At 38.6% G+C, this 27,784-nt stretch overlaps 1 protein-coding gene and 1 long non-coding RNA gene across 3 annotated transcripts; one reads left to right on the forward strand and one right to left on the reverse strand.

Annotated features, from left to right (window-relative positions):
- Positions 1-412: 412 nt before the first annotated feature.
- On the forward strand, positions 413-3,197 carry LOC116220299 (proteolipid protein 2-like). Of its 2 annotated transcripts, XM_031566184.2 has the most exons (4): positions 413-1,817; positions 2,057-2,215; positions 2,446-2,547; positions 2,859-3,197. In XM_031566184.2, the coding sequence occupies exons 1-4, from the start codon at positions 1,734-1,736 to the stop codon at positions 2,979-2,981; spliced, it is 468 nt and encodes a 155-aa protein (XP_031422044.1). In that variant the 5' UTR covers positions 413-1,733; the 3' UTR covers positions 2,982-3,197. The 2 variants fall into 2 exon arrangements, 1 of the variants encoding a protein (XP_031422044.1); XR_004163554.2 differs by having other exon boundaries at positions 413-2,547; positions 2,859-2,987; positions 3,127-3,197.
- Positions 3,198-21,021: 17,824 nt separating this feature from the next.
- LOC116220300 lies at positions 21,022-25,264 on the reverse strand. Its single transcript, XR_006152371.1, has 5 exons — positions 22,448-25,264; positions 22,290-22,316; positions 21,810-22,130; positions 21,490-21,516; positions 21,022-21,355 (listed from the first exon to the last, which is right to left on the reverse strand). It is a non-coding gene; the product is annotated as an uncharacterized LOC116220300 (long non-coding RNA).
- Between the last annotated feature and the right edge of the window lie 2,520 nt (positions 25,265-27,784).

Consider the following 27,784-nt stretch of genomic DNA (forward strand, 5'->3'; position numbering starts at 1 on the left):
GACCTGCTGGTTGGTGAGGGCCAGAGAGAGCTGGTGCCTCAGCTCCACCAGATACTCTGCCATGCTGTCAACTCGGTCCATGCCTGGCACCCCAGAGTCATCCACAGCCTGAGAAAGAAAAAAAACATAAAAACTGGTGACAAATTTAGTACACAGATGTGGGACAAAATGCAGATACAGTGATTTTACTTCTTTACACACAATTATGAATTTACATAACCCAGACTCATCAGGAGAGGCTGGGACACCTGGCTGCAGCATGGTGGAAGCAGTCAGGGAGGAGCTTGGAGGCTGTTTGAGACTGTGGTGTCAAGCGCACGGCTCTGTTTGGTCATGAGTGAGCGAGCCTCCCGAGCGTGCAGACAGACGGTGATAACGTCTAGTAAACAGACTGGGACCGACCCAAGCTGGTGAAAGCTGCCATAATCAGCTGCTGGATATAAAGGTATAGCCCATGAAGTTTAAAAAAGTAAAAGAAACGAATTGGTTAAATCATTACTAGTTAATTATAGATGTCGTGGCTCTCTTTTATCATGCCAGGTCATTGATCCTGTGGGCATGCTAGCCTACTCAGTAGCTCAGCCAGCTATAACTAGCTAGTGAACTCTAGCCTACAACGTTAACCTACTCACTTGAGCTGCAAATCCCTACCATTGGAAATGATTGTGCTACAGTATAATTAGCACCTATCTCAGCAGATGTCTTCAATATGTTTATTGTTGTGCCATATTTCTAAATCTTAATTTGTAAATTGTTCTTCCTGAAACCCACTAGAGGGCACTATTTAAAAGGATATTTAAAAAAATGTCTTATGGGGGACCATGCCCCCAAACCCCCCTAGTTTTGCTGGGTCACAGGAAAATGTTTAGGTTTTATCTAGGGGCTTAGCCCCTCCCCAAAAGTGGGAACCTAAATTTGCCCCTGCCAGACAGGTCAGTGCATCACCTTATTAACACATTTAATAATATTCGAACCACACACAGTTACACACCGCAATCATACAATAAACCATACAGACAACAGACACCCTACATGCCATAACCACACCACACAACCCATGAGTACAGTGCCCCTGTGCTGAGCCTGCCGGAAGTCGTTTTAGCAGAAGATAGCTCCGTCAGGTTGAGCACACTGACAGTCAGGCCAGGGACAGCGAGGTGAAGACAAGCAGCATAGCAGAATAGCAATCGACAGTGAAGCAGTGTCACGACAGACAGCAAAGCCCCCCCGCAAAGTGGCAAAGCAGCACAGGATGGCAGCAAACAAACGCAGAATGGCAACCAACAAGCCTCTGTAACGCTGTATTTTTGCACTACATTTTCTGTATTTTTGTTTTATTTCTACAGTTGTGTGAGTACACCATGTTTGGTATATTTGTCTGTGTTTAGTGATGCTATTAAATATATCAGCATTAAATTGAGGACTTCCAATTGTATTCCTCTCATACATTGGGGAAAGATAATGAGGAGTGGTCACTTAAAGTAAGCTCCAGGCAAGAGGCAAGGGGATTGAAATTGATGCCTCATAAAAAGGGTTTCCCATCTAATCACAAGGGGCCCCTCCTGTGTGTATGCTTCAAGACCTGTGTTGAAACAGGATTTTAGCAATCCTGTTGTGCAACATATACACACAGGGATCAGTTGAAATATTTTCTTCCTGTCTGAAATGTGTCTCTAAAGATTCCTTGTCCTTTTTCTTTAGTTAGGTCTGTGACAGCAAAGTTGTACTGACTGATGATGGCTGAGCCAGAGGGAAGAGTGGATATGTCCATTAATTACTTGAAGACACGCAAAGGAATGACTATGGCAGGAGAAATAGTAAGTCCAACAATCCTTCAAACTCTGTATAAGTAAAAAAAAAAAAAAACAAGGAGGGAACATTACTACTTTATGGAAAACTTTACCATTGTAACTTTGCTAATTAACTTAATCACTGACAGTCAGATTGCTCACAGTGAGTTTCATTTCTAAAGAAGCCATACAACTTTGAACCTTGACATTGCATTGAACTGTCATGGCATGCTAATACAAGATTTTATTTTTCTTTAAATATTCAGGTCCTTTGCTTATTTTCCATCGTTGGCAAAACTGTACCTGTCAATGTGGGTTGTTACATCATTGTACCCCTTGCTGAGATAGTTTTGGGCATTTTTATGCTGATCATCTTTACAAGGGGATTGGAGAAGACATCCTTTGAGGTTCACTGGCTTTTTTGTGTAAGTCTTTTAAGCACAAATACTATTAACAAATGGGATATGCATTCAGTGTTTTTTAAATTAAAAGTATTACTTTATCACTAACAAATAGCCACAGAGATGTGGTTTAAAGGTTTATTTACAGATGCATACAGATTAATTTAAGTCAAGTCCCTGGGTCAGGTCCTCAAAAGGCCTACAAAAGGAAAAGTGTATCTATTTCAGTGTCAGAATGTTTGTTTGCCTTTCAGGACCTCCTCAGAGCTGTGACTGGGTCAGTAATACTGTTGATGACCTCAGCCAACTGTTTCATCCACCTGATTGCCAAATCAGCGGCACTCATAACAGGAGAGGTGAGGGCTGTCAGCTGGTCCAAGTGAGGGTGATGGAAAGACATTTCTGGTAGCTTTAGTGTCCTTGAAAAGTGAGGTGTTGCTCTTTAAATATACCAAAATTAGCTTTTTAGATTTATTTCAAGAGCTAGTCTTATTTTTGCGGGTGAACTTTCATGAAATTGTGCAGTAATGAGGAACAGATGGAAGCGATGTGCTGTTGAGCCTCTCACTCAAACACAACATGTGCCTGCATCAGGACTTTGGACATGGTTGAATGATTGTGCGAAATTGTTGTTGATGATACTCATTCACATTCCATTGTCTTTCAGGTTTTTGGATTGTGTGCAGGATGCTTGTTTGGTTATGATGTGTTCTTAGTTTATTCCATGATAAAGAGTAAAAATATGTCCACAACTGATGAAGTGCCGCCTGGACAAGAGGAACAGTCCTAAACTAAGGTAGTCATGCTGTGTTAGACGTAGCTTTCCATTTGGATGTCATAGGATCATCCTGTAATATTAAAGATACCATTCATCACTATTACATACATTATTCTGTAATTTTTCAAGCTTTCTTTTCTAATGTATTTTCTACAAGGCATGCAGAAGATGGCGCAATCGAGACAGGAGGAAAGAAGAAGTCATAGGATTAAATGAGTCTTAAGTCTACAAAAAAAAAACGAAGAGCTGAGAAACACCAACAGTTTTTTTTTACTACATTGCGGTTTACTTCCCCTTGTGCCATAAAGTTACATACAGTCAGGTTCCTTGAAGACAGTTCAGTTAGGAAGTCACTATTTCTCAAGGGCCGCATTCATCCTCAGTGATTCCTGTACTGTAGTGCAATATAATACCACACATGTATAACCTCTGATGGAGATAATTTCCAAACACAGTTAATGACTTAAGAATATAATAATCAAGTGCCTTGTATTATTAATAGTGCTGTCAGTTTAACACGTTATTACCGGCGTTAACGCAAACCCATTTTAACGCCGTTAATTTTTTTATCGCGAGATTAACGCGATTTTTTTTTTTTAGATTTACATTCTTTTTGGCCTCGCAAACTCTGTAGTAGGCTAACGTTACGGTTTGAGTGAATGGTGAGCGCGATACGGCGAAATGGATGATAAAAAGCTTTTGAATGGAAAGTTTACTTTTAAAAGTTGTGTTGTGCAAAAGAAGCAAGCTTCACTGTTGTCTGAAAATGTCAACAGGCAGCTGGCTGAAAGCAAAGAAGTAGTAGGCTTACCTTTTATTGGTAACCTAACTGTTACGGTTCATTGTTTCTGAAATAAGAGGCCTGACTGCTATGTTCCCAGCAAACTTGAAAAAAAGAAAATATTGAGCCATGGTTTAACTGCACTATAGGCTGAGTCCTTGTTTACCTGAAATGTGCACTTTATAATTTTATTTTGTACCGCCCTGTTTGGCAATGTTGGTTTTCAATTAAATAAAACATTTGCATAAAGCAAGCCAATCCACTTTTCCATGTTGATAAGGGCATTAAAATAAAAGATGGAAAAAATAAATAAACGAAGGGACATTTAGAATAGATACAAAATTGCGATTAATCGCGATTAATTTTGAGTTAACTATGACATAAATGCGATTAATCGCGATTACATATTTGAATCGTTTGACAGCACTAATTATTAATTACCTTATATGAATCATGTACTTATGTAAGCAGGAACATGGCTTTTCTGTGTTTCTGCGTGTGTGTAACTTAGAATATTAGGTGCCACTTAGTCTGCATATGTACAAGAGCATGTTTAGACCAGAAGTGATAAGAAGGGTCGAACTGTGCTTCTTCCGACCTTGCAAAACTTCCATCCTTGCCTCGGACGTCAGAAATCCACCATGTGGTTATCCCTGTTGAACGCTCAACTTCTGTCTATATAAACCTTGTGCGATGTGTTTAATATTGCTTCCCTTTCAGCCTTGTGCTGGGAGTGAGCCTGATTGCTATTGTTGTTTGTCTAATAAATATACTTATATGCAGCTCCGGAGTCCTGAGGTAACTAGGGTGAATTTTCACCTATCATATTTGGGGGCTCGTGTCCGGGATTTCAACAACCTCATCGACTCTCCACGCTGGGCTAATCATCAGGACCTGAACCGTACAGAGGCTTACGAGACTCCGTTTTTCTTAAGACCTCAAACTTGAACTGGAAGGAGGCCAGGGCCTGCCAGCGAGGAGAGCCGAGAGTGAAGGAATTGAATTAGACTGTGAGTATATTGTTTGTTTGTTGTAAGTGCACGGTAGTATATGGTTATTGTTTGTTTCGGTTTTGTATACACTTGTCTTCAAGTGGGGTTGAGACTAACTTTTTGCATGTTTGCTGCGAGGTGTAAAGGGGAACAAAGGTTCGCAGGAGAACTTTTTCCTGTGAGCCTCGTTTGTTGAACGAATTGCTAGAGTTAGAGAGACTCCTGTTTGTAGTTTTCATGTTCTTGGAGCGCTCAAGGCTGAATGCTGTATTCCTCTTCACCTTCCTGTAACACTGTAAAAAGGATAAATGGAAGGGTAGCGTTCATTTTGGAAACGCTAAAGGTTATAAGTAAATAGAAAGCCTGTTGCCAAAATAAAGGTTAGCGCGCGCTAGATTGATTATAAGCACTCTTCACCTTCCTGTAACACTGTAAAAAGGATAAATGGAAGGGTAGCGTTCATTTTGGAAACGCTAGAGGTTATATATAAGAGCGCTGTACACCTCCTTTAGAGAAGGAAGGTGTCATCTGAAGTTGAAAACTCTCTAGGCCTATTTTCTCCGGATATTTCTCTATATTTTCCTGTTTGCCTTGTTTGAAGGGAACAAACTTCTCAATTTCTGTTTTCCTGTGGGCCCCCTGGTAGGCCTCTGGGTGCATTGTTAAAAAGGGCTTTACAAGAGGGTTATAGTCCGTTACGAATTGATATATTCCTGAGGGAGACGAGTCTCCTTAAAAGATAAAAAAAAAAAAAAGAGAGAGTCAGAGATACTCCTGTGTGTTATTTTTCTGTGGGGTTGAGACAAACTTTTTACAATGAGTAAAACACAGATAATGTAGTCATAATTTATGTAATTAAAGATTTTGCATTACTGAGATGCCTTGACCCGGAACCAGTAGGGGACTGATCACCCCAGGGAAATTCCCTGGCCTCAACCTCCTCACCAAACGAGTGAGATGGGGGCCTTCTGGTCGGGCTCGGGTTGACTCAGCATTGCGATCTCAAGAACAAATAATGAGAAGGTAAAATGGAAAGTAAGAATGAGAAGGTAAAATGGAAAGTAAAAATAAGAAGGTCAGTGGGAAGTTAAGAAGAAGAAGAAAAAGAAAGTGAGGAAAGTGAAGTGTTAAAATAGAAAGTAAGAAGAAAGAGACATCTAAAAGCAAGTCTAAAAGACTTTGAAAATAGAAACATAACTAACCCTAGTGTGAAGAATAAGATAAAGGTAATTTAAAAGGTTTCAAGATCAGTTAGAGGTATTAAGAGAAATACATAAAATAACTGAAAAAATGGGAAAAAGTGCGTCAAAATCAGAAGACGTACATGATAATGGCAATAAGAAATGGTTTAAAATGTCAAGAAGAAGAAAATTGTAACACTGATTTGAAAATGTTTTTACATTATTGGTTGCGCCAAACATGGGCGTCGCCACAATATAACTTGGGGGGGGGGGTCACGTCCCCCTCACTTTAAAAAAAAAGTCGTTTGGACCCCCCCACATTTGCCATCAAAATATTTGTGCATGACTGGTCTACTAGTCCAGCGTTTTTTCCATTGCTTCACAATCAAATCCGTTTCACTTTATCAGTATGGGGAATACCCATAGCAATAGAAATCCACTCCGCGTTTTCCTGGTTTCCTACACATCACGCACCAGATTCAACTCCCATATACTCTTTGATTGAAGCGTTGCGCTAGCTGTTCCACAGACGAGATGGAAGGAGGTTTTTTTCGAGGAAGAGTAAAGTAAGTCAGAGTTGCCCAAGTTTTCCCTTTAGTGGCCGAAGCACCCTTATGAGACATTATCTGGCTATAATAGCATTAAGTCACAAAGATCCTTCTGCAAACATTATGATTATAGCTAGATAGGCAAGCTATTTACCTACAACTAGCACTAGGCAATACCATACTTTATTTACCCATTACAAGTGGAACAGCATTTCTTGATTTCTTATTCTGGGACTGAAATATGTTGTGCTTTTGGCCGTGTTCAGACCTAGGCGTCTGTTTCAGGCAGAAAGCGATGACCAGGATGTTTTTTTCAAGTTGCAAAAAAAAAATGAGGTGGTTAATTTTTTAACAACCGTGAGCTAATCTGGAGTTAACGTTAGCTAACATGCTAGTTTTTCTAACGACTTTTTAAATCCTCCTTTTAAATATTTTGCTCTCATTAAATGGAGAATACATTTTCCAAAGTTGTCAGTGTCAGTCCTCTGTGTATTACACCAAAACATTATCCTGGCTATCACCAGACCAAGCTCAATCTTATTTAAGATTGCAGATCGGGCTGGGTTTACCCAGTCTACCAGAACATAATAGTAGTCAGTAATTGCAGACCATGCCGACTCCAAGGAAAAACAATCAAAGAGAGATAATTTTTTATCTAAAAACATGGTAAGTGCACCAGAATACGGGAAATTGCATCTACATCTTTCAAAATTTTCTGGGGGAGAACCCCCAGACCCCCCACTGAAATATGTCCCCCCCACTCTCAAAATGCTGCTGACGCCCTTGGCGCCAAACGTTAATGGTGGCAAGAAAGCCAATGATTTTTTGTTTTGTTTTGTTTTGTGTGACTCTGATTACTTGAATTAGATGCCCAGAACAGTGAGGTTGTAAGAAGAAAGAGACATCTAAAAGCAGACTCTGAAAACAGGAGAGATATTTAAAAAATACAGATTATGTTGCAAAAACATTAGGAAGAGATGTGATATGGGTTGGGCATTAGAATTGTTCCAACAATACATGGGTTTTAGAATAAATTAAACAATGGTGTGTCAAAGAAATGGTGTCCCAAAATATTACTATGTATAGAATATACACTGTTTAGCCCAAACAAGATTTAAAGAGAAATTGAAGCCTATCACACTAACTACATCAACCTAGACTGATGCATTGGACACAGGCTGGGTGGGGGTTGAGTGCTGCCTCAAAAGAATATGCTGTTCCTCCAGATAAGAAGACCTGTAAACAACATACCCTGGCGTTGTTAAGATTTTTAGCAGAAACAAGGCCACAAAATTAGCAGCTGTGGTCCAGTAAAGTAAAGCTATCTTTAAAAAAGCACCTCAGCCACAGACAAAGAAATACATTATGTCTTAGCACATCCATGGGTACAAGCCATTCGTACAAACTGTAGATTAAAATAAATAAATAAATAAATAAAATGGTTCTGTGTTAATGCATAAGTGGGGACTTAAAGTTGATACCAGTGGCATACTAGTCAACACGGCTAGATCCAGTAGCCCAAGCAATGTCTGAATGTTTACAAGCAGTAGTGGCTGCAGCCTTGGCGGTGCAGGCCTCTGCTCCTATTGTACTAAACAGACACTTACACTGAAAGTTCTACATGCTTATTTCTTTTACATTTTTTTTTTGCTCACTCAGCCTCATATCAATATTGAGCGCTGCGTGACATTTAACCCAGTTACCCTTTTCCTTACGGCAGAAGACAGATAAAAACTATGGCAGCCAGAGCTGACCTACGAGATATGCCTTTTCCAGAAGCTGATTTAACTATTGTTTGTTGATGGTTCAAGCAAATAAACCTTGAACACATAGCCACTACTTCCACACTATTCCGCACAAGCAGCAGAACTGATTTCCCTGATTGCGCATACACACATGCAAAGACCCGGTTTCATTGGGAAACCACAAAGAAGACAAGGCCACTAACCAGGCCAAACTACAACAACCATCTGACACGTACACAATTGAAGAATTAGATCTCACAATACTAAAAGATATGCTGTAATATTGAGCCATGGTAAAAACATGCCTCAATAAGTGGGGATAGTAAGCATATATTTGTACTTCTTATTTATATTTCATGAGAAAGATGTTTAATAATTCATTATTGATTTTATTGAGTTAAATCCCAACGAAAGAAAGAAATATTGTCTAGCCATAGACAATCACTGTTCATACAACCCCCAGTCAGCCGGACTGGTAGAAAAGAATTAACCAAACTATTAAAAGTTAATTGAGAATCCAAGAGTGAAATTAGTGAAATTAAGCATGCATGTTGTTATCACTGTTTGAAATGATGTATGGAAGAATCTACACTGCCTCAGCACTCAAACTATTTGCTGAAACAGACAAAGAGATTGAATATACATTTGCAGAATATATGGCAAAGATGATGTCGAAACTAAATGCTCTCAGACTTCTCTCCCCTACACAGGAACACTGTGAGGCTGAATTCAAGGTTGGGCCAAGAGATTGTGTCCTAATCAACAGCCTCAAAAGAAAACACTGCCATTCGCCCAAGTGGGACAGACCATAACAAGTGCTACTGTCAACACCTACCGCAGTCAAAATAGCTGAGAGCCACGTGGATACTTCTGGCTCAATGCAAACGGGTAAGCCTGCACACGGCTGAGGCAGAGGAATAAAGATCATCTTTCTTTGCTGTTTCCAGGGTGTGCCCACTGTGACAGAAGACCAGCCTACAAAGGGGTTTAGATGTTTAGATTCTATTCGTCTCAACCGCTGGCAGAAGATACAGTACTGTCCTGGGGGATTAGAACCTAGTGGAAATTGTGGAGTAAGAGGTCTCTTCCTCTGCAAGGTCATGGGAGATTATGAAAAGCGGGCCAAAGGATGTGGGGGACTCTTAGCAACGACTGTAGGATTTTACATTGTTGGTCTATTTACTTATTGTTGGTCTATATTACTTAACTTGTTGGTCTAACATACTTATGGATGAGACGGCAAACACCGGCCCTGGACAAATATCCGCGATGGGGCCTGGCCAAAGATCATCCGTGATGGGAACCAGACTGCCCAAACACACTTTCAACAAAGAGACTGTTTACATTTTCCTGTCCAGTAATATTCAACAGCCGATGTGTTCTGCAGAATGCCTGATGGGGAACAGGGCCTTCAAGGACACAGCAAAGAAACCTTGTTTGAATGTTATCTGAAGCCTAGGCGAGCTAATGACACAAACACAGTCGACACCCACTATGTTGGCCTACAAATGCAAAGTATTCAAATGTGTGATGAGAAATATGATGACATTTTAAATGATTGACTTATGATGATATGGAGTGATGCACAGTAATGATCTCTGTTCCGAAAATCCATGTGATGAAGCTCAGAGTGATGATTTTGAGGTTATCCATTGAAATTGATAATTGACGAATTAAGAAAGATGATTTGTGATTTTGATTTGAATTGTGATTTTTATTGTGATTTTGAATTATCCATTGAAACGGATAAAAGGAGGGACTGATGGAGATAATTTCCAAACACAGTTAATGACTTAAGAATATAATAATCAAGTGCCTTGTATTGTTAATTACCTTATATGAATCATGTACTTATGTAAGCAGGAACATGGCTTTTCTGTGTTTCTGCGTGTGTGTAACTTAGAATATTAGGTGCCACTTAGTCTGCATATGTACAAGAGCAACCTCTTCAACCTCTCTGAAATGATGTTATTTGAAGGGATTAGGTACAGTTGCAACCTTGTTTTGGACATGGCTGAAAGACAGGAAGAAGAAGAAGTAGAACATGTTTGCTACTGAAATACATATTTTCCAAATACATATTAATTTGACTAATCTGGATATATCATATCAATATAATTGTTTATTAAAAATGTCATGTAGTTATGAATAAAAAGGGTCATATTATCTCCTGCTCGTGTGGATGATGAAAGGCAGGAAATGTGCAATTTAGGAACAGGAGTGAGTGTGAGTGTGCTGCAACCAAGTGAGGCCATTACTGACTACCGCCATGCCAATGACCTTGATTGAGCGTTTTCAAATCTGATCCAGTCAGTGGTGGTTTACTTTGGCGTGGATCCATGCTCTATAGGTTTTTTAATTTGCTAAAAAAGATTAACCTGGAGGGCCTTCTAAGGCTTATTTGTTCTTCCTTGTATTTTAGATATTGAATCTTGGACTTCAATGACAGTTCTGATATAAAGACAAGTGACTGGATAGCCTACTAGCTGGCTAGTTCAGTCTGTTACACCATTCTGCCCACAGTGGTGTAAATTGACCAGAATCTCACCTCACTTCTGCATGAATGCCACCCTCACTGAGCCCTCGTTCCCAGAATAATATAATAAGTAAATCTTACTACAATAACAACTATGCCTCTATGCAACAAAGTGTACTGGAAAAGGCAAATGCCACTGAAGTACACAGTGAAATCAACAGGATTCAAGGGTTTATGGGAGAACATAAAAGTGACTGTGAGGTAATAGGAACAGGAACACTGGTAAGAGGAAATACTATATAAAGCACATAATTTTCCTCAGAACCATACTGTTCCTTCTCATTCGTGTTCCTCAATTTTATACACATGCTAGACAAATGCAAACTAGGGCATAGAGAGTTTTACCTAACTCTAATTTATCAGAAGGTTGGGAGGATCTACAAGGCTGCAGTCAGGTGCACTGTTTGAGAGAAGAGTACTTGATCTTTCGTGGCCTTCTCAGTGCCCTGATGTAATCATGTCCTCTGCACACGTAAGCCTTCTGTATGTTCCTTGTGCACTAGGGTGCCCTCTGGATGACATACTGAGTAATAAGTAACAGTAACAGAGTAGAAACACTTCCTCTCTGTGTTGTACAGCGTGTTCCATTTAATCTGACTACTGAGCACTGCCAGTAAAGTTCCAGCTCGTAATAAGTTATTCCTTGACCTTCTTGCGAGTTTTAGATCTTGGAATGTGCCATAAACTGATCTGTGAAGCATGTTTACGTAAGAGGGAAATAGAAATGAAAGGAGCTCTCCACAGCATGGCCAATTGTGCTTAATTTGTCATTCTATGTCACACCTTACTTCCTGTGGTCTGCAAGGAAATACTGTAGTTTGGATTCCCTTTAAGCCTTTGCTCTGAGAGGGATAGTGGTGATATTGTACAGTAACATATAGCCATAAGCCACCTTTGCAGAAATAAAGCAAGGTGCTAGGTAGACGTATATTCTTCTTCTTTAACACTTCTTTCTACAGATGCTACATTTTCACTCTCAACTGAAATTCTAACTTCATACAGGTAACAGAAACAAAAGCAGTCACCTTCACAAAATCCTACCACATTGCTGCATGATGCCTGCCAAGGAAACAAGCTCTTTTGAATAAAAATAGTCTCCTTTAAAATGCTGAATCACATTCGTTTTGATTGGCTGAGACTCACAGTCACAGCTCCAGTGACCTCTCTGTAATGACAAACATCAGATGGTCAACAATGGCAAGATATCCTAATGTTTCGTTTAAACATCCTCATTTCCATTGCATGACTACAAGACTTACACTGCATTAATTATTAGAGTGTCCATTACATAGCAACCATTTGAAAAAAGGAAAAGTGTAGATTGTAGAAATCTAAGCTACCTAAGACAATGATTATTGTGCCAACACCATTTTGTTGTGCTCCAACACCATTTTGTCCTGATGTCGTCTGGTCGGCGTTAGCTATTTTTCTGTCCTTAACGATAGAAAACCCTAAGACGGCATCATAACCAAACAAGACTCCAGCACCTAGAGCAAATATCTGAGAGAAAAATGACATATCAATGGTGCATTGGATTAAAAAACTAATTAAAAACACTTTTTAATATCAACAATGCAACACAGCTTAAGTTTTAACAACCAACAAACTTGAATTATTTCTTTAAAAATGGTCTCTTTATGTATAATTGGACTTTGCATTCTTCTCTTAGTATCAGTGTCATTCTTAGAGTTAAAAAAAAACGTCTCGGTTACGTACGTAACCTCGGTTCCTTGAGCAGGAACCAGACATAACAGTATGGTACATGACTTCAGTCATGGGTATGTAACACTTATAGTCCAGGCAAAGTAGCGTTTTACGACAGACTAATTGTAAAAGAATTTTTTTCAGCATAGATCATTTCTATGAGGTGTCCAGAACAACATACTAAAAGTCCTAAGAAATCCTAGTTGAGGAAATATGTTTAATTCTCATCAATCTGAGATGTGTGCTAATAATGCATGGCAAAAATACACCTCAAAATGTAATTTTTTTCCTTTACTCCTATCAAAATTAAACTTTACACAATGAAAGTACCCATGAAAAGTAAAACAATTTGTATTACAAGTTTCTTTTGAAATTAATTTGAATATGCAAATGAGCTATACACTAATCGAATATGCCCAAAATACATCCAAATAGGCTTATTTTTTTCCTTTACTCCTACCACAATAAAACTTTACATAGTAAAAGTATACATGAAAAGTAACTTTTTTTGTATTACAAGTTTCTTTTGAAATTAATTTGAATATGCACATGAGCTCCACACTTTTTGAATATGTCCATAGGCAGAAACACCTTCATATGTATGACAAATACATCGGCCCAATCTTCATCCAATCATCCTACTGCCAATGGGAGATGGCAATGCTGCTTTTAGACTGGCCTCTAACCTGAAAACTGCCTGGCTTGGTAGTACCTGCCAGGGGTATGGGGTTTCTGCCTATGCAATTAGGACATATTCAAAAAGTGTGGAGCTCATGTGCATATTTAAATTAATTTCAAAAGAAACTTGTAATACAAAAAAAGTTACTTTTCATGTATACTTTTACTATGTAAAGTTTTATTGTGGTAGGAGTAAAGGAAAAAAATAAGCCTATTTGGATGTATTTTGGGCATATTCGATTAGTGTATAGCTCATTTGCATATTAAAATTAATTTCAAAAGAAACTTGTAATACAAATTGTTTTACTTTTCATGGGTACTTTCATTGTGTAAAGTTTAATTTTGATAGGAGTAAAGGAAAAAAATTACATTTTGAGGTGTATTTTTGCCATGCATTATTAGCACACATCTCAGATTGATGAGAATTAAACATATTTCCTCAACTAGGATTTCTTAGGACTTTTAGTATGTTGTTCTGGACACCTCATAGAAATGATCTATGCTGAAAAAATTTCTTTTACAATTAATTCTATTATTGGCTCCAAAAAGGGTTAATTTGCCTGGCCTATTACTACTAGTTGCAGTTAAGTAGGTTATCAGGACTAGTCTAGGTTCGTTGGAGCAGTAAAATAGTTAAAACAATGGAAATATTAATATAATAAACACACCACAGACCATATAATTAATTGAAATGCCGGCTTGTTTTATATAATAATAGAAAAGGTAAGTTGGATTTAGATAGAAAAATAACAAATAGGTACCATATAACACATTAACAATACAATTTACATATAACACACATCTTACATAAAAATCTTAGAGATGCCATTCAAATGCAATCCTTTTCTATTAGGAAAATATTTACTATATTCTAATTTTGGTTTTATATACATATAGATTTATATATATTCTATTTAAATTGGTATTTAAACTGTAACTTAATATTATTATTTAGTTTATATTTCAGTTAACTCTATTTATAATCTGTTATATCAGTATCAAAATTCTAATAAGTTCTCTTAAATTTTCAATTTATCTATTTAAACATCTAGTTTTATTTTCCTATGTTACCCTCAGCTAAACCAGTGAGTTGCTATTGATAGCATTAGCACAGAACAACCATATGCTTCACCAACATTGATAGCATTAGCACAGCACAATCATATGCTTCATCAATATACATAGGGAAAATATAATATGCATACAATCAAAATAAATCAATATCAAGTAAACATTTAAATATCAAAAGAACATTTTTTAAACATATTGTGAATGTAATGGTGTAAGTTCAGTGTGTGGTAACTGGCTTGTTAAGTTCAGATTCTTTCTTACGACCACGTTTTGCAGTTCGTAAATTCCACTTGCGGTAGGAACAGTCCGTAGATCTGATGTGTTTTCACTCTTACCACGAAATCCGCGAACTTCTAGTTGAAATAAAGCAGGCTCCTGTCAGTCCTACCATTCATACGATGAAAGGATTGCTGGTCTTGTCAGAAAAGCAGGTGCTGACCTCCGATGGAACAGGATTCCGTGTGGTTACTCGCTGGGAAAGCTCGCCATCTATTTCTACTACAATCATGGAGCTATGATGCTAGCATGCAATGCCTAGCTCCACGCGACTAGGACTTCTTTTCTCAACAACTTAACTAAGGTGACAATCTACCAACCAGAGGTGTAAAAAGTACTGAAATGTTGTACTCAAGTAAAAGTACAATTACTTTGATGAAATTTTACTTAAGTACAAGTAAAATTACCCATCTAAAAATCTACTCAAGTAAAAGTAAAAAGTAGTTCATTTAAAATGTACTTTAAGTAAAAGTTACTTAGTTACTTTCAACAACTTGATGGGGGCCGCTCCTATATAGTGCAAAAAAGGACAAGGGGTCATAAATCCAATACAAAAACTAGTTATTTTTTATTAAAGGAGAATCTTTAGAAATATAAGTGCAATGACATTAAACATGTCAAACATTAAACATGTCAACACAACATTTAAGAACTTTTGGGAGGACATGTCAAGACATGACAGCTAAAATAAAAAGTTAAAATACCGCTGCCCCACTTAAACTTTGGTTACTTTACTTGTGTCCACCTTTAGAGCATTAGTCTACAAACTTCTTGTTGAGTTTGAGCAGCAGCTGATTTTCAAGATGAGTAGAGTTCATCCGGGCTAGCTTTGCATTGAACAGCAATCCAGCACAGCTGAAGAGTCGCTCGCAGGCGGCCGAGGCAGGTAGGCCAGTATTGAGTTTCAGGGACAGTTTTTTGATATTCTGAAAGGCGTTCAGCAGATCCATATTGACTGAGACACAGGCTAGGTACCCTTCTAACTCCCCTGTACCTTCTGACCTTCTGGACTTCATTGAGGAAAATAAATCATCTTCATCTGATGAATGTTGTCCAACTTGCTCCAGCCTCCAACATCCGGTCAAGGTGTTGTCTGACATAGACTAGACCTGTAGAATGACAAACAACATTTCTGACAATTAAGTATTGAGCTGCCATCAAGATTCAAGAGTGCATCATAACACAGAAATAGCTATAAATAGCTACTTGAGATGACAGACCTACAGTATACAGAATTATAGCATTATTTTCTATTTCTACATGCATCACAATTCATAATCCTCAATTCTTGCTAACCGGGACCCCTTAGCATGAACATGAAAGACGTGCACGTTGCAAAGCCACCACTTATCGTTATCAATATCTGACTAAACATCGTGATAAATTGCAGATAACGACATATACATTGACTTGTCCAACTGTCTGAAAACGATGGTGTGCGCATTCACATTGTTCTGTTTCAAGGCATGGGAGGCAGCCAAATGATTAGCCTAATATCAGTTTATGTGGTGTATTTCATTGCTGATGACTGATCTGCAGTTTTTAACACAATATGAGAGACTGAACATAATAATTCTATGACCTGAAACGAATGGAAGACAGGAATGGTATTATTAGTCTATTGGATGACCGCTGTCGACGTTAGCATACTCAGGTCGGTTGCAAGTGCTAGCCAAAATTAGGCTACTACCTACTAGTGCCATGAAACGCATATTTTGCTTAATGGAGCAAAGCTAACTAAATGACAAAAACGCTGTCTGAACTACTAATGGAAAGGGACAAATACTGTACTTACCAACACATGCTTGCGCAGATTTGAAGATGAATTTGTATAAGCAGAAAGTTCTGACTGACGGATTAGGCACAGTTTACACAGCATATAGCTGTTGCCTCTTTTACGTTGGAAGGCAAACTGCTTGCTGAGATGTGGCCACGGGTTTTCTTCATCTTCTTTAATTTCAACTGGCGGAAAGTTCGGTGCTTCAGCTTGTTGGTGGTCCGCAGCTTGTTGGTAGTCCGCACTATCATCTTCCTCCATATCTATCTCTCGTGACTCGGCACCGTACTGGCGCCTTGCATCGACTCCATCATCCACTCTATGCAGCATCCACCACTGCAGTGAGCATTGTGGTGCGCGATTCCTGCCTTGAACTATGTTTTTTTTTTTACTCAGTAACGGATGTAATTTCCAATGTAGCGAAGTACAATACTTCAGTCAAAATCTACTTAAGTAAAAGTAAAATTACCGATTTAAAAAACTACTTAAAAATTACAAAGTACACAAAAAAACTACTCAATTACAGTAACGTGAGTAAAAGTAATTCGTTACTTTACACCTCTGCTACCAACGAAGACAAAACACAAATCAAAACACTTTCAGAAAATAAAATAAAAGTTCACAACAGTACAAATCTAATCAAGTTTCAAGTTTCTAGTTTCTTTAGCTCACTGAAAAACGAACGTCCTTCTCCTAGCTGGCTTTCTTCAATCTCCACCGTTCTACCGTTCAGGAAGAATTAACTTGTTTCTCATTGGCTCACTGTCTTAAAGCAACAGTGCATTTTTGTATAGTTTTGATATTCATCTTAATCTTTTTAAACATTTTAATCCGATTAAATCATGGATTGTATAACTAATATAAACTACTCTAGTAAGTTTTAATAATATTTATTTCGACTATTTATTCACTTATTTATTAACTAAATCATGTTTATTTTTAACCTGGGTTACAGGTACAAAACGAAGCATTTATCTATTCACGCCTGAAAGGCCGCAAGATCTGCCAGCGCGCGCTCCTGAGCCTGCCCCTCAGGAGTCCTTATCTTATTACGCGCCCTCAGATCTGCCTCGGAAAGAAACTGAGCAAGACAATCAATCCAAGGTAACACTGTACACGCCAACTTTGTTATGTCTGGTTCCTGCTCAAGGAACCGAGGTTACGTACGTAACCGAGACGTTCCTTGTCGCAGTTCACTGCGACATAACAGTATGGGACCCTATACATTCCCGCGTGATAATACAGTGGCAGCCAATCACACACACCAGCTTTATTGAAGCCTTTGCCCCCATAGAGGTTCATACGGCTGCCGGCGGTGAACATATTAACAGGGCAACCTTTGTCATAGGCGGCAAGGATCGCGATCCTGCGCCTGTAGGAAACCACCCTGGAGTGTTTCATGTGCAACAAACATGTAGACACCGATGAACACACTTATTATATACATCGTTCTCAGGTCAGGGGATTCAGAGATCGCTTGCCTGCAGAACACCATGAATTTAACAGGGCCACCTTTATCATAGGCGACAGGGATCCGTGATCCTGCGCCCGTAGGAAAACCCTGGGATGTTTCATGTGCAACATAACATGTAGACACTAATGAACACACTTATCATATATATCGTTCTCAGGCCAGGGGATTCAGAGATCGCTTGCCCGCAGAACGCTATGAAGAAAACTAGGTTCAGCCACATCTAACATATAGAATCTAATGAAAGTGTGGCGAGAACTCCAGCTTGCAGCTTTGCAAATATCTTCCACTGAGACGCCCTTTAGCAAGGCCCAGGAAGACGAGACCCCCCGCGTAGAGTGCGCATGCAACTTCTCCGGGGGATCTAAAGACAAGCTCTTATAAGACAACACGATAGCCTCTACTATCCAACGGGAGAGGCTCGGTTTTGATAGAGGTCTGCCTTAAAGTAACTAATAGCTGATCTGACTGTCTGAAAGCTCTAGTGCGCTCTGCATAACAGCGGAGAGCGCGCACTGGACAGAGCTTATTCAAACGTTCCTCCTCTGCTGACGCAAAGGGAGGAGGCGAGAAAACTGCTAATTCAATCACCTGATTGCGGAATGGGGTTAGCACCACTTTAGGTGTGTAAGCAGCATTAGGTCGCATAACCACTCTGTCACCAGCGATCGAGAACTGAAGGCACGATGGGCTGACTGACAGGGCTTGTATGTCACCAACGCGCTTTGCCGACGTTAACGCCAGCAGCAGCGCAGTCTTTAAAGAGACAAACTTTATGTCTACTGTCTCCAGGGGTTTGAACGGAGGCCCTGTGAGAGCACGTAACACCACTAGCAGATCCCAAGAGGGTATGAGGTGTCTCTCTGGCACCCTGAGCCGTCTCACCCATAGGCGGAGATCCCGGGGGGGACGGGGGGGACGTGTCCCCCCCTACCATAAAGTTGTCCCCCCCAACAATCATTGAAAACTAAAAAAATATATATATTTTTTGATTTTTTTTTTTTAATAAAAATACGACGACACAAGCGGTGTTAATTATAGACGTAAAAAATTGTTTTTAAGTGTTGAAAAATCATGTTCCCCCTATTCCTCAAAGTGGTTTGGTTCACATGCTGTTTCCAACGGGCAGGGCTACCGGCAGCTCCGTGTTTCAGTTAATCAGCCCAGTAGCCTACACGGTCAGATTGTCAGACTGTTTCCTCCTCTGTCCCCTGTCGCTGCCGCTATGATACACGATATGTAAAGAGATTTACCTCATTCTCGAACGCAGTAAGAACATGTAAAGAAGAAGTTTTTTTTCTAAACTCCATTTACGAAGTTCCAATCGATATGCACAAGTATACATAAGCTTATTCATGGATTGGCATGACAACGTGAACGTTTGCCGATAACACACGCATGCCGGTAATTAACACAGTTAAGATAGCTAGCTAAGTCTAGGACAATGTCCTGTCAGGGCAGGTTCATGCTAGTTAATAAATGTAGGTCTACATCTCAGTGCCTCTCCAGATTTGTTAAATTATCTGAAGTTAAATTAATGTCATCTTTTTCTCTGGTCCATGAACTATGTTGATATTGCAATATGGAGTGACAGTGGCGTAGGAGGTAGAGAAGTCGTATTGTAATCAAAAGGTTGCAAGTTCGATTCCCTGTTGAGCTGTTTTATAACTTATTTTGAGCATCAAGTTCTCTTGAACTTTGGACATTATTTGTCTGTGAATAGATATTTCGTGTTAGTACATTTAATGCTGTTTAGATAATTCTAAAATGACTTCGAATCTCTGTTTGTAAATGTGATAAGAGAATTCGGTATTTAGCAGTTTATGCTAGCTCTCGTGAAAGCAATTTTTTCATGTCCCCCCCCCGGAATTACACTCTGAAATTTGACCATGTATTGTCCCCCCCTACAATGAAATGGGATCTCCGCCCCTGGTCTCACCCCCGCCATAAAGCGTGACGCTAGCGGGTGACTGCCAGGAGAGCTGCCATTAATGCCACGTTTAGTTGTTTTTTCTTTTTTTAGATTACACTGATCTTCCATTTGACAGCTGGATTATAGATCTAAGTAAGTACCTATATTACATACTTAAAAGACACTATTGCAAAGATCTTCCCTAAATTATATGTAATATTTTCTTTGCAATGTATTGTATGTTAACAGATATCATTTAACCTGAAAATGTCAAAGCACTTTCCTTGTGGATTTCAGCCTTTTCAAATCCCCATGTCAGACTGGCCAGATGGATGGACAGTGATGACAGTTTAATGGTTGGATGTGTCCATGAGAGTCACCTAGAAGGCTGGATCTTCTTGAGTGTAATAGGAGGAACAAACGTCACTGTACTTGACCCAAATGTCACCACAGCAGCAGGATCCTTCTTTGATATTACTATGACGCCACCTGTCTCTATCACCTGTGTACTTGAACTGCATGGGGAAAACCTAACTAGTGAAAAGTACACACTCCCCCATTATGGTGAGTCATGCTATACTATGACATATACAGTGAAACACAACCAGTGCTTTTTGGCAGACATGTGAGGGGTGTATATGGGATGGATTCAGCCTTGGCACTGATAGCAGGGAGAGGTTGAGATATTTGTATGTCCTCGTGAGAAGGTGAAATCCCTCCCCCTTCTCACCGTGGCCCAAAAGGGGAGAAGGACTTGGACTCCCCCACCACAATGGTTGGGTCTAGGATCCCCTACATCAGTGGAGGGGTCCAGTTGAACTAATTGGACCAATTTAGCCCTATGGGCGGCCTGATTTAAGGTGTGCCTCATTGATTAGTGAGGGGGGACATATTGGACATGCATGAGAGCATAGACCAAAGTACAGAGACAAAAACTTGTGAGATTCGTGACCACAGATTTGTGCTATGTCTTTTTGCTTGATGTTTTGTTCGTTTTGTAAATATCTGTTTTGGGGTGGATGTCGCATCACCCATGTAAATAAATAGCTATATTTTTGTAAGAAAGCCACCATCTCTGTGCCGTGTTTTTTTCCCCTCTGCAATACCCATTCCAACAAGCATACATCCCAAATCATGGGGTGGCCGACTCTGGCCATTTTCACAGTCCTTATATATTTTGGATTCAGCACTAATTGACGGCTTTGATATTTCAACTCTTCCAATCGTTTCAATTCTACATTCACAGATTCAGAGCCACAAACGCCTTCAGTGTCTCTGTCATATCAGCTTTTTGCAGGATTCATGGGCCTTTTTCTCATTGCCATGACCTTGGTGGTTATCGTGCTAACCTTGAGAGGAAAACAAGCAGGTAAATGACCACAGGATGTAGAACTTTATTTGTACTACAATATCACTTTGGACCAAGAAATTTGGTAGTTGATAACCCTAGGTAATTCATTGTGTTTTTGAGTCATTGGGTTTGTTTGTTATTTACAAAGTTTTCAGGAAGTGCCCTTTTAAAGGTCATATGTGATCACTTGACACAATATCTCAAATCACTTGAATGGAAACTGTGGAAAGACATGGACAAAACCTTGCTGTAATTTGCTGAAAGATCTCACAAATGTTTGGCTATACTGACTATATGAAGAGTCTGTATGAAGTATGTTGATCAGCATAAACGTACTGGGTCTAATCCTGGGCCACCGTGGATCTGAAATATAGAGAGAAATAACTCATCTGGAACCGTCCTGAAGTGAATGTTTTAAACATTTCATATATTATAACATATTTTAACAAGTGAATTGTGTAGAAATGTGAGATGATGGCCATGTGATAGTCACATACTTTGGGTTGCCCAATCATATCCTGGAGCTAAGAGAAAGAACAGTCATGACAGAGTCTCACAAATGGTTAAAACATTCTGTAAAAAAGTAAAGTACTGAGGAAATGTGATATGGAGGTGATATGTTGGAGTATGGATATGTTGGATATGTTTAGATTATTCTTTACAGAAACACTACATGATAGACGCAATATGGAGGTGAGATAAAGAACGATCAAAATGCACTCAACATTTTGGATTCATATTTGATCTGTTCAAACATTTTTTGATTTGTTTGTCAATATTGGCTATATAAAGAGTATGCTGACGGACATAAACCTACTGGGTTGCATCCAGTGCCTCCATGGACCTAAAATATATAGAGAAATAATTTAATTTTAGGCTGAATATTTTAAATATTTAATTGGGTATAAATGTGAGAAGCAGGTGATGTGATGCGAGTTACATACTTGAGGTTCCTGGATTTGAGATAAATAACAGTCAGGACATGCACAGAGTTTCACAAATTGTTAAAACATTGAATTAAAAATAAAACAAAATCAATATGAATATAAATGTGTCCATACTGGCTATTTAAAGAGTGTAAAGTACTGTATGTTGTTAAACATCAACCTACTGCCTCTCATCCAGTGTTGCCGTGGAGCTGAAATATAGGGAGAATTACCAGTAAAAAAGTGTATTCTTAGATATGGTGAGACATGGACAAAACCCTGCTGTAATTTGCTGAAAGATTTAACAAATATTTGGCCATACTGACTATATGAAGAGTCTGTATGAAGTATGTTGATCAACATAAACTTACTGGGTCTCATCCAGTGCTGCTGTGGATCTGAAATATAGAGATACATAATTTCATCTGGAACTGTTCCGGGCCGAATATTTCAAACATTTTATATATTTTAAACATATTTTAAAAAGTGTAGAAATGTGAGCTGCAGGCGATTTGATGGAGTCACATACTTGGGGTGACCCAGTCATATCCTGGAGCTGAGAGAAAGAACAGTCATGACAGAGTCTCACGAATAGTTTTAAAACATTGTGTGCAAAATAAAACATTTACTGAGGAAGTGAAGTACAAGTACTGAGGAAATGTGAAATATAGAAAGAATGAACTTCATCTGGAACCGTCCAGACATTTCATATATCATCATAACATTTCAAAATATGAATTGTGTACAATTGTGAGATAAAGGCCATGTGATCACATACTTGGGGTTGCCCAATCATATCCTGAAGCTGAAATAAAGAACAATCAAAATTCACAAAACACTCAGAGAATGGACTCTTCCTCTTATAGCTAGTGCATGGGTCTAGTTGGTGTTGTGTGAGGTGGGGCCATAAAGCATTACATTGTTCTCTCCAGAGGTCTAGCGCCCTGTACCCCAAATGGTGTGCAATACCAGGCGTGCTGTGGCAGATGCCATTCTTGTTACTTTAAAGAACCTTAATAATGCAATTTAATAAAATAATATGCGACACTAGCTTGCCATATGATAGAGCTATATACCATAATTTATAGATACTGTAATTGATAATATTACATCATTTTAACATCTGAGTTTAGAATAAGATCTATTTTTGAGGAATGCATGACTTCACATTCAAAGAGAATATTTTTTTTAAATAGCAATGTATGGCGCATAAAAACCTATTCTTACTACAGTTGTGAACATATCCATAATTGTTATGGGCTCAATGCTAAGGACCTGAGGAATTCTGTGATGTTCTCATAGACATGCTGAAGTGAAGGCATCTATCTACTGGTAATAAAAGTGAACTATTAGAGGTATTAAAGGAATATAACAATAGCATTACAGTTGCATATGATCTTTTCATTTTTTTTAATAACTCGCACTACTACGTTGAGTTCTCGCTTGTGATATGCAAAAGGCCTTGCTTGCCCCGGAGTTGTAAAGCTCCTTACTCCTTAATATGTAGAGCTGGTGTTGGACTCTGGTGGTGAGTGTCTGTTCAGCATACACTAGGAACAGAAATAGGTTTTTGCGGGGCAGCACTTACGTACAGTAGGCTACTGTAGATTTTCACCACCAAGTTTGTCTCACTGCATCCAATTTAGTGTATTTACACCAAATACTAGATAACCTGTCACCAATATGACTTAATTGCAACATTAAACACCAACAACTGCACAGGTAGAGCTAATATCTAACTAATCTTTTGCCGTCATAATCGCAGATGTAATGCAGTAAATGCTGTTCTTACACGTCCACAGAGTGTCGATCGATGTAGTGAACAGCCGGGACAGACAGGGGGAATACCAGGTTTAATTTATTCACATGACCATGTATCATCCAAATGGATTCAGGAACTACCAGTCTACAAAACCTACCTTGAAAACTACATGAATCTGCATAATGTCACTTTGATGTAAAAATGGTCATGACCTATAACATGAAGACATAGGCTTACCTTTAGACCAATGCTGGCAGTCTGGACAGGGAATGAACATAAAGAAAAGTTAAGAATAGCATCACTCTTAATTTCATGGTCATACTACTGAAAGTAAAGAATCTACCATTCAACTCTTAACTCTAAAATGCCACATAATTCAGCAACTGATTTCAATCAGTATCCACCTAATTCTGCCCAAAGCAGCAACAGTAAACTGACAAAAAAAGTTTGCATTCTCTCTGTGGGAAAATATCAAAATGCTTAATCCTCGTCCTCTCACATATGTTCAGAGTACTTCCTCTTTCAATTCTCTCTTGTACTTTTTGTGTGTTTTTTTTTTTCATCTTGTCAATCTGCATGATATTTTTTTATAGTTTTATGTACCGTTATCTCCGGTCTCTTGCCTCAGTGTTCTGGGTCTATGTAAATAATACCTGCCCGTGCGAATACCGAATGGGGTATGTGTTAAGTGGTATCGTTTAAACATCAGACATGTAACAGGATGGACTATTGTGTTAGTGCAAAGTCCTTATTTTGGTTAGACTATGGCTGCAGCTTCCCGTACACTGTAGGAGCGAGTTTGCCTAAGGAGTCAGCACACTCAAAAGGGCAGCCTTGCCTATTATTTTGCTTGTGATTTTCTTACCCATTTGATATTATTTTATGAATTCAAGTTGAATGAGCCCTTTGCTTTGTGAGCGTCTTGTTTGTTTATTTATTTTAATGTTTTTTTTTTAGTTCCAGGCTGGACAACCTGTGCTTTAACTCTCACAACAACTGTATCTAATTTACCAGCTATAATAAAGTAAACTATTAACATTTGGCGCTTTTACTTTTTTCTCAGTGTGATCTGAGGTACAGTGAAGGTAGTTTTTCTTATGTTAGCTATGCCTTTAGTTCTGCGTTTGTGAGTAGGTTCAACTGAAGACTCCCTATTGAGCTGACACATTGTTATGTCAAAGTACTGTGAAATTGTTGACTAGTTTTACATAGTCTTTAAATCAGCACCAAATGGATAGTGTTAAATAGCAGTGAGATAGCTGTGTAGTGTGTGTAGGTTTCTTTCAAAACATCTACTTGGCTTTAGTGTCACATGGCATGTAACTCCATCCCAGACCACAAGGAACAAGGAAGTGCCCTAAATGCTTCCTTGTCTGCTAATTCATTTTCAGCTTTTTGGCAATACAGACACTTACTGTGCTAACAAGAAAACCATCCCAATGCCTTTATGGTGAGAAATTGTTCATAAAGTGTATGCATCACATAATCTCAAAGTTTTAGTCATTTTGTGTAAAAACGTGTGTGTGTATGCATGAGATCCCAGAAAATGATAATATAATATACCGACATCCTACCCATCAGACTGGCATTCCATAGAGTGCTTTACTAAATCATGCAACTGCAACTAACTTCAGAGCTAAAGTAGAGTTGTGTTATATAGTATAACAGCAGTGTTTTCACATGAAATCGGTCAAAACACGACAAACTTTTACTCTGATCATGCTGCGCCTTCTGCAAGTAAAATAGGAAAAGAAACTTTACCACAATTTCCTGTGCCAAACCTCTGTCTCAAAGTGTTTCTTATACTCAAGAACATTCCTTGTTCCTTATTTCTGTCCAAACAGACAGTCAAATTACACAATGGGATTACAGAAAATGATTGCAAGTAGAAGTTTTACAATTTTTTTTTATTTTGTCTACAACAAGTAAGTATAATTTCATGAACTATAAACACTATCTTAAATTATACTGTCAACATGCCCTACTATCACAAATATCACATAGAACATCTGTTTTTTTTTCAAATGACCCAGTTTAGTCTTTGTAGCTTCAAAGTAAATGTACACAATAAGAGGCATTTAAAATGAAATATACTTGCATGTATGCTCACTCTCTCTCTCTCTCTCTCTCTCTCTCTCTCTCTCTCTCTCTCTCTCTCTCGTATATATATAATATATATATATATGATAGAACTATTATGCTGTTTATTTTTTCAGCTGTCTGAGAGTGTTAGTCATTCAAATTTTTGGTGTTGGGGTTGAAAAGGAAGGGCTGTTGTTATCAGTAGGGTAGAAAACTGTGACTTGAAACAAAGAATGTAGAAACACATCGCAGAAGAAAAGAGAGGAACAGATCATAAACATAACAAAATACACAGTTACAGCGAAAGATCAAAACCAAGTTGGGAAGAACCTCTTCTTTCCATTTCAGCTTCTACTCCAACCTCAAATGAAGACCTTTCGGTGGAGTATGCAGGTCTGTTGTTGGATAATTACCTGCATCTGATTCACATCATAAATTAGTCATTTTTTTTTATTTGTTAATGTTAATTTGTTAAGTTTGGAATAACCTCTTATTTCCATTTCAGCCTCTACTCCAATCTCATATGAAGACTTTTCAGTAGATGACTTCTATGACTTTTATAGGTCTGTTGTTGCATAATTTCAACTAATAAGTTGATACTGAATTAAGGGCCCTTTCTGAGTTTTTTCTCCAGTCCATGTGAATTTTCATTAAACACTCTTTTTGCTGTTGTTTTAGTTTTTTAGATGACATCAATCTTGACTGGATGAAACCAAGTAAGTACCTGTATCTGATGCACAGCACAAATTAGCAATATTCAAATTGTAAGGCTCAAGGCTTGTATATATCGTTTAAACTGAAAATATCAAAGCACTTTCCTTGTGGATTTCAGCCTTTTCAAATCCCTATGTCAGACTGGCTAGATGGATGGACAGTGATGACAATTTCGTGGTTGGATGTTTCCATGAGAGTCACCTAGAAGGCCGGTTCTTCTTGAGTGTTATGGGAGGAACAAATGTCGACATACTTGACCCAAATGTCACCACAGGGGCAGGATCCTTCTTTGATATTACTGTGACACCACCTGTCTCTATCACCTGTGTACTTGAACTGCATGGGGAAAACCTAACTAGTGAAAAGTTCACACTCCCCCATTATGGTGAGTCATGCTATACTATGACATATACAGTGAAACACAACCAGTGCTTTTTGGCAGACATGTGAGGGGTGTATATGTGATGGATTCAGCCTTGGCACTGATAGCAAGGAGAGGTTAAGATATTTGTATGTCCTTATAGATTTTGGATGCAGCACTGATTGACGGCTTTGATATTTCACACTTCCAATCGTTTCAATTCTCCATTCACAGATTTAGAGCCACAAATGCCTTCAGTGTCTCTGTCATATCAGCTTTTTGCAGGATTCATGGGCCTTTTTCTCATTGCCATGACCTTGGTGGTTATCATGCTAACCTTGAGAGGAAAACAAGCAGGTAAATGACCACAGGATGTAGTACTTTATTTGTACTACAATGTCACTTTGGACCAAGAAATGTGGTAGTTGATAACCCTAGGAAATGAATTGTGTTTTGGAATCATTTGATTTGTTTGTTATTTACAACGTGTTCAGGAAGTGCCCTTTTAAAGGTCATATGTGATCACTTGACACAATATCTCAAATCACTTGAATGAAACTGTAAAATGGTGTATTTGTGGCCCTATAATCTGTATAGTTGACATTATAAATTGGAATTTAACTGTGATAATAATTCCTTCATATTTGTGTTTGTTTTGAGCAGGGCCAGACAAGACCACAGAATTCAACATCTATGAGGAAAGTGGCACAGTGTAATCTTTAATAAGCAAATGTTCTGTTTTCAATGTTCACAGAAATGCTTACTCCTACGTTTCTTCTAGTATCTTCTTCCCCTTATTGATACAACCAGTGTATTGTTCATGACAACAGCATATCTTAGTCTTGGATTTTGGACTGTCTGCATATAGCAAATGTATTGCTTACATGATGGTTAAGAATGCATATGGATGTTCGGCTGACTACAGACTGAGGGGGGTAATTTGATCA

Source organism: Clupea harengus, chromosome 4 (assembly GCF_900700415.2).
Source record: "Clupea harengus chromosome 4, Ch_v2.0.2, whole genome shotgun sequence".
NCBI lineage: Eukaryota > Metazoa > Chordata > Actinopteri > Clupeiformes > Clupeidae > Clupea > Clupea harengus.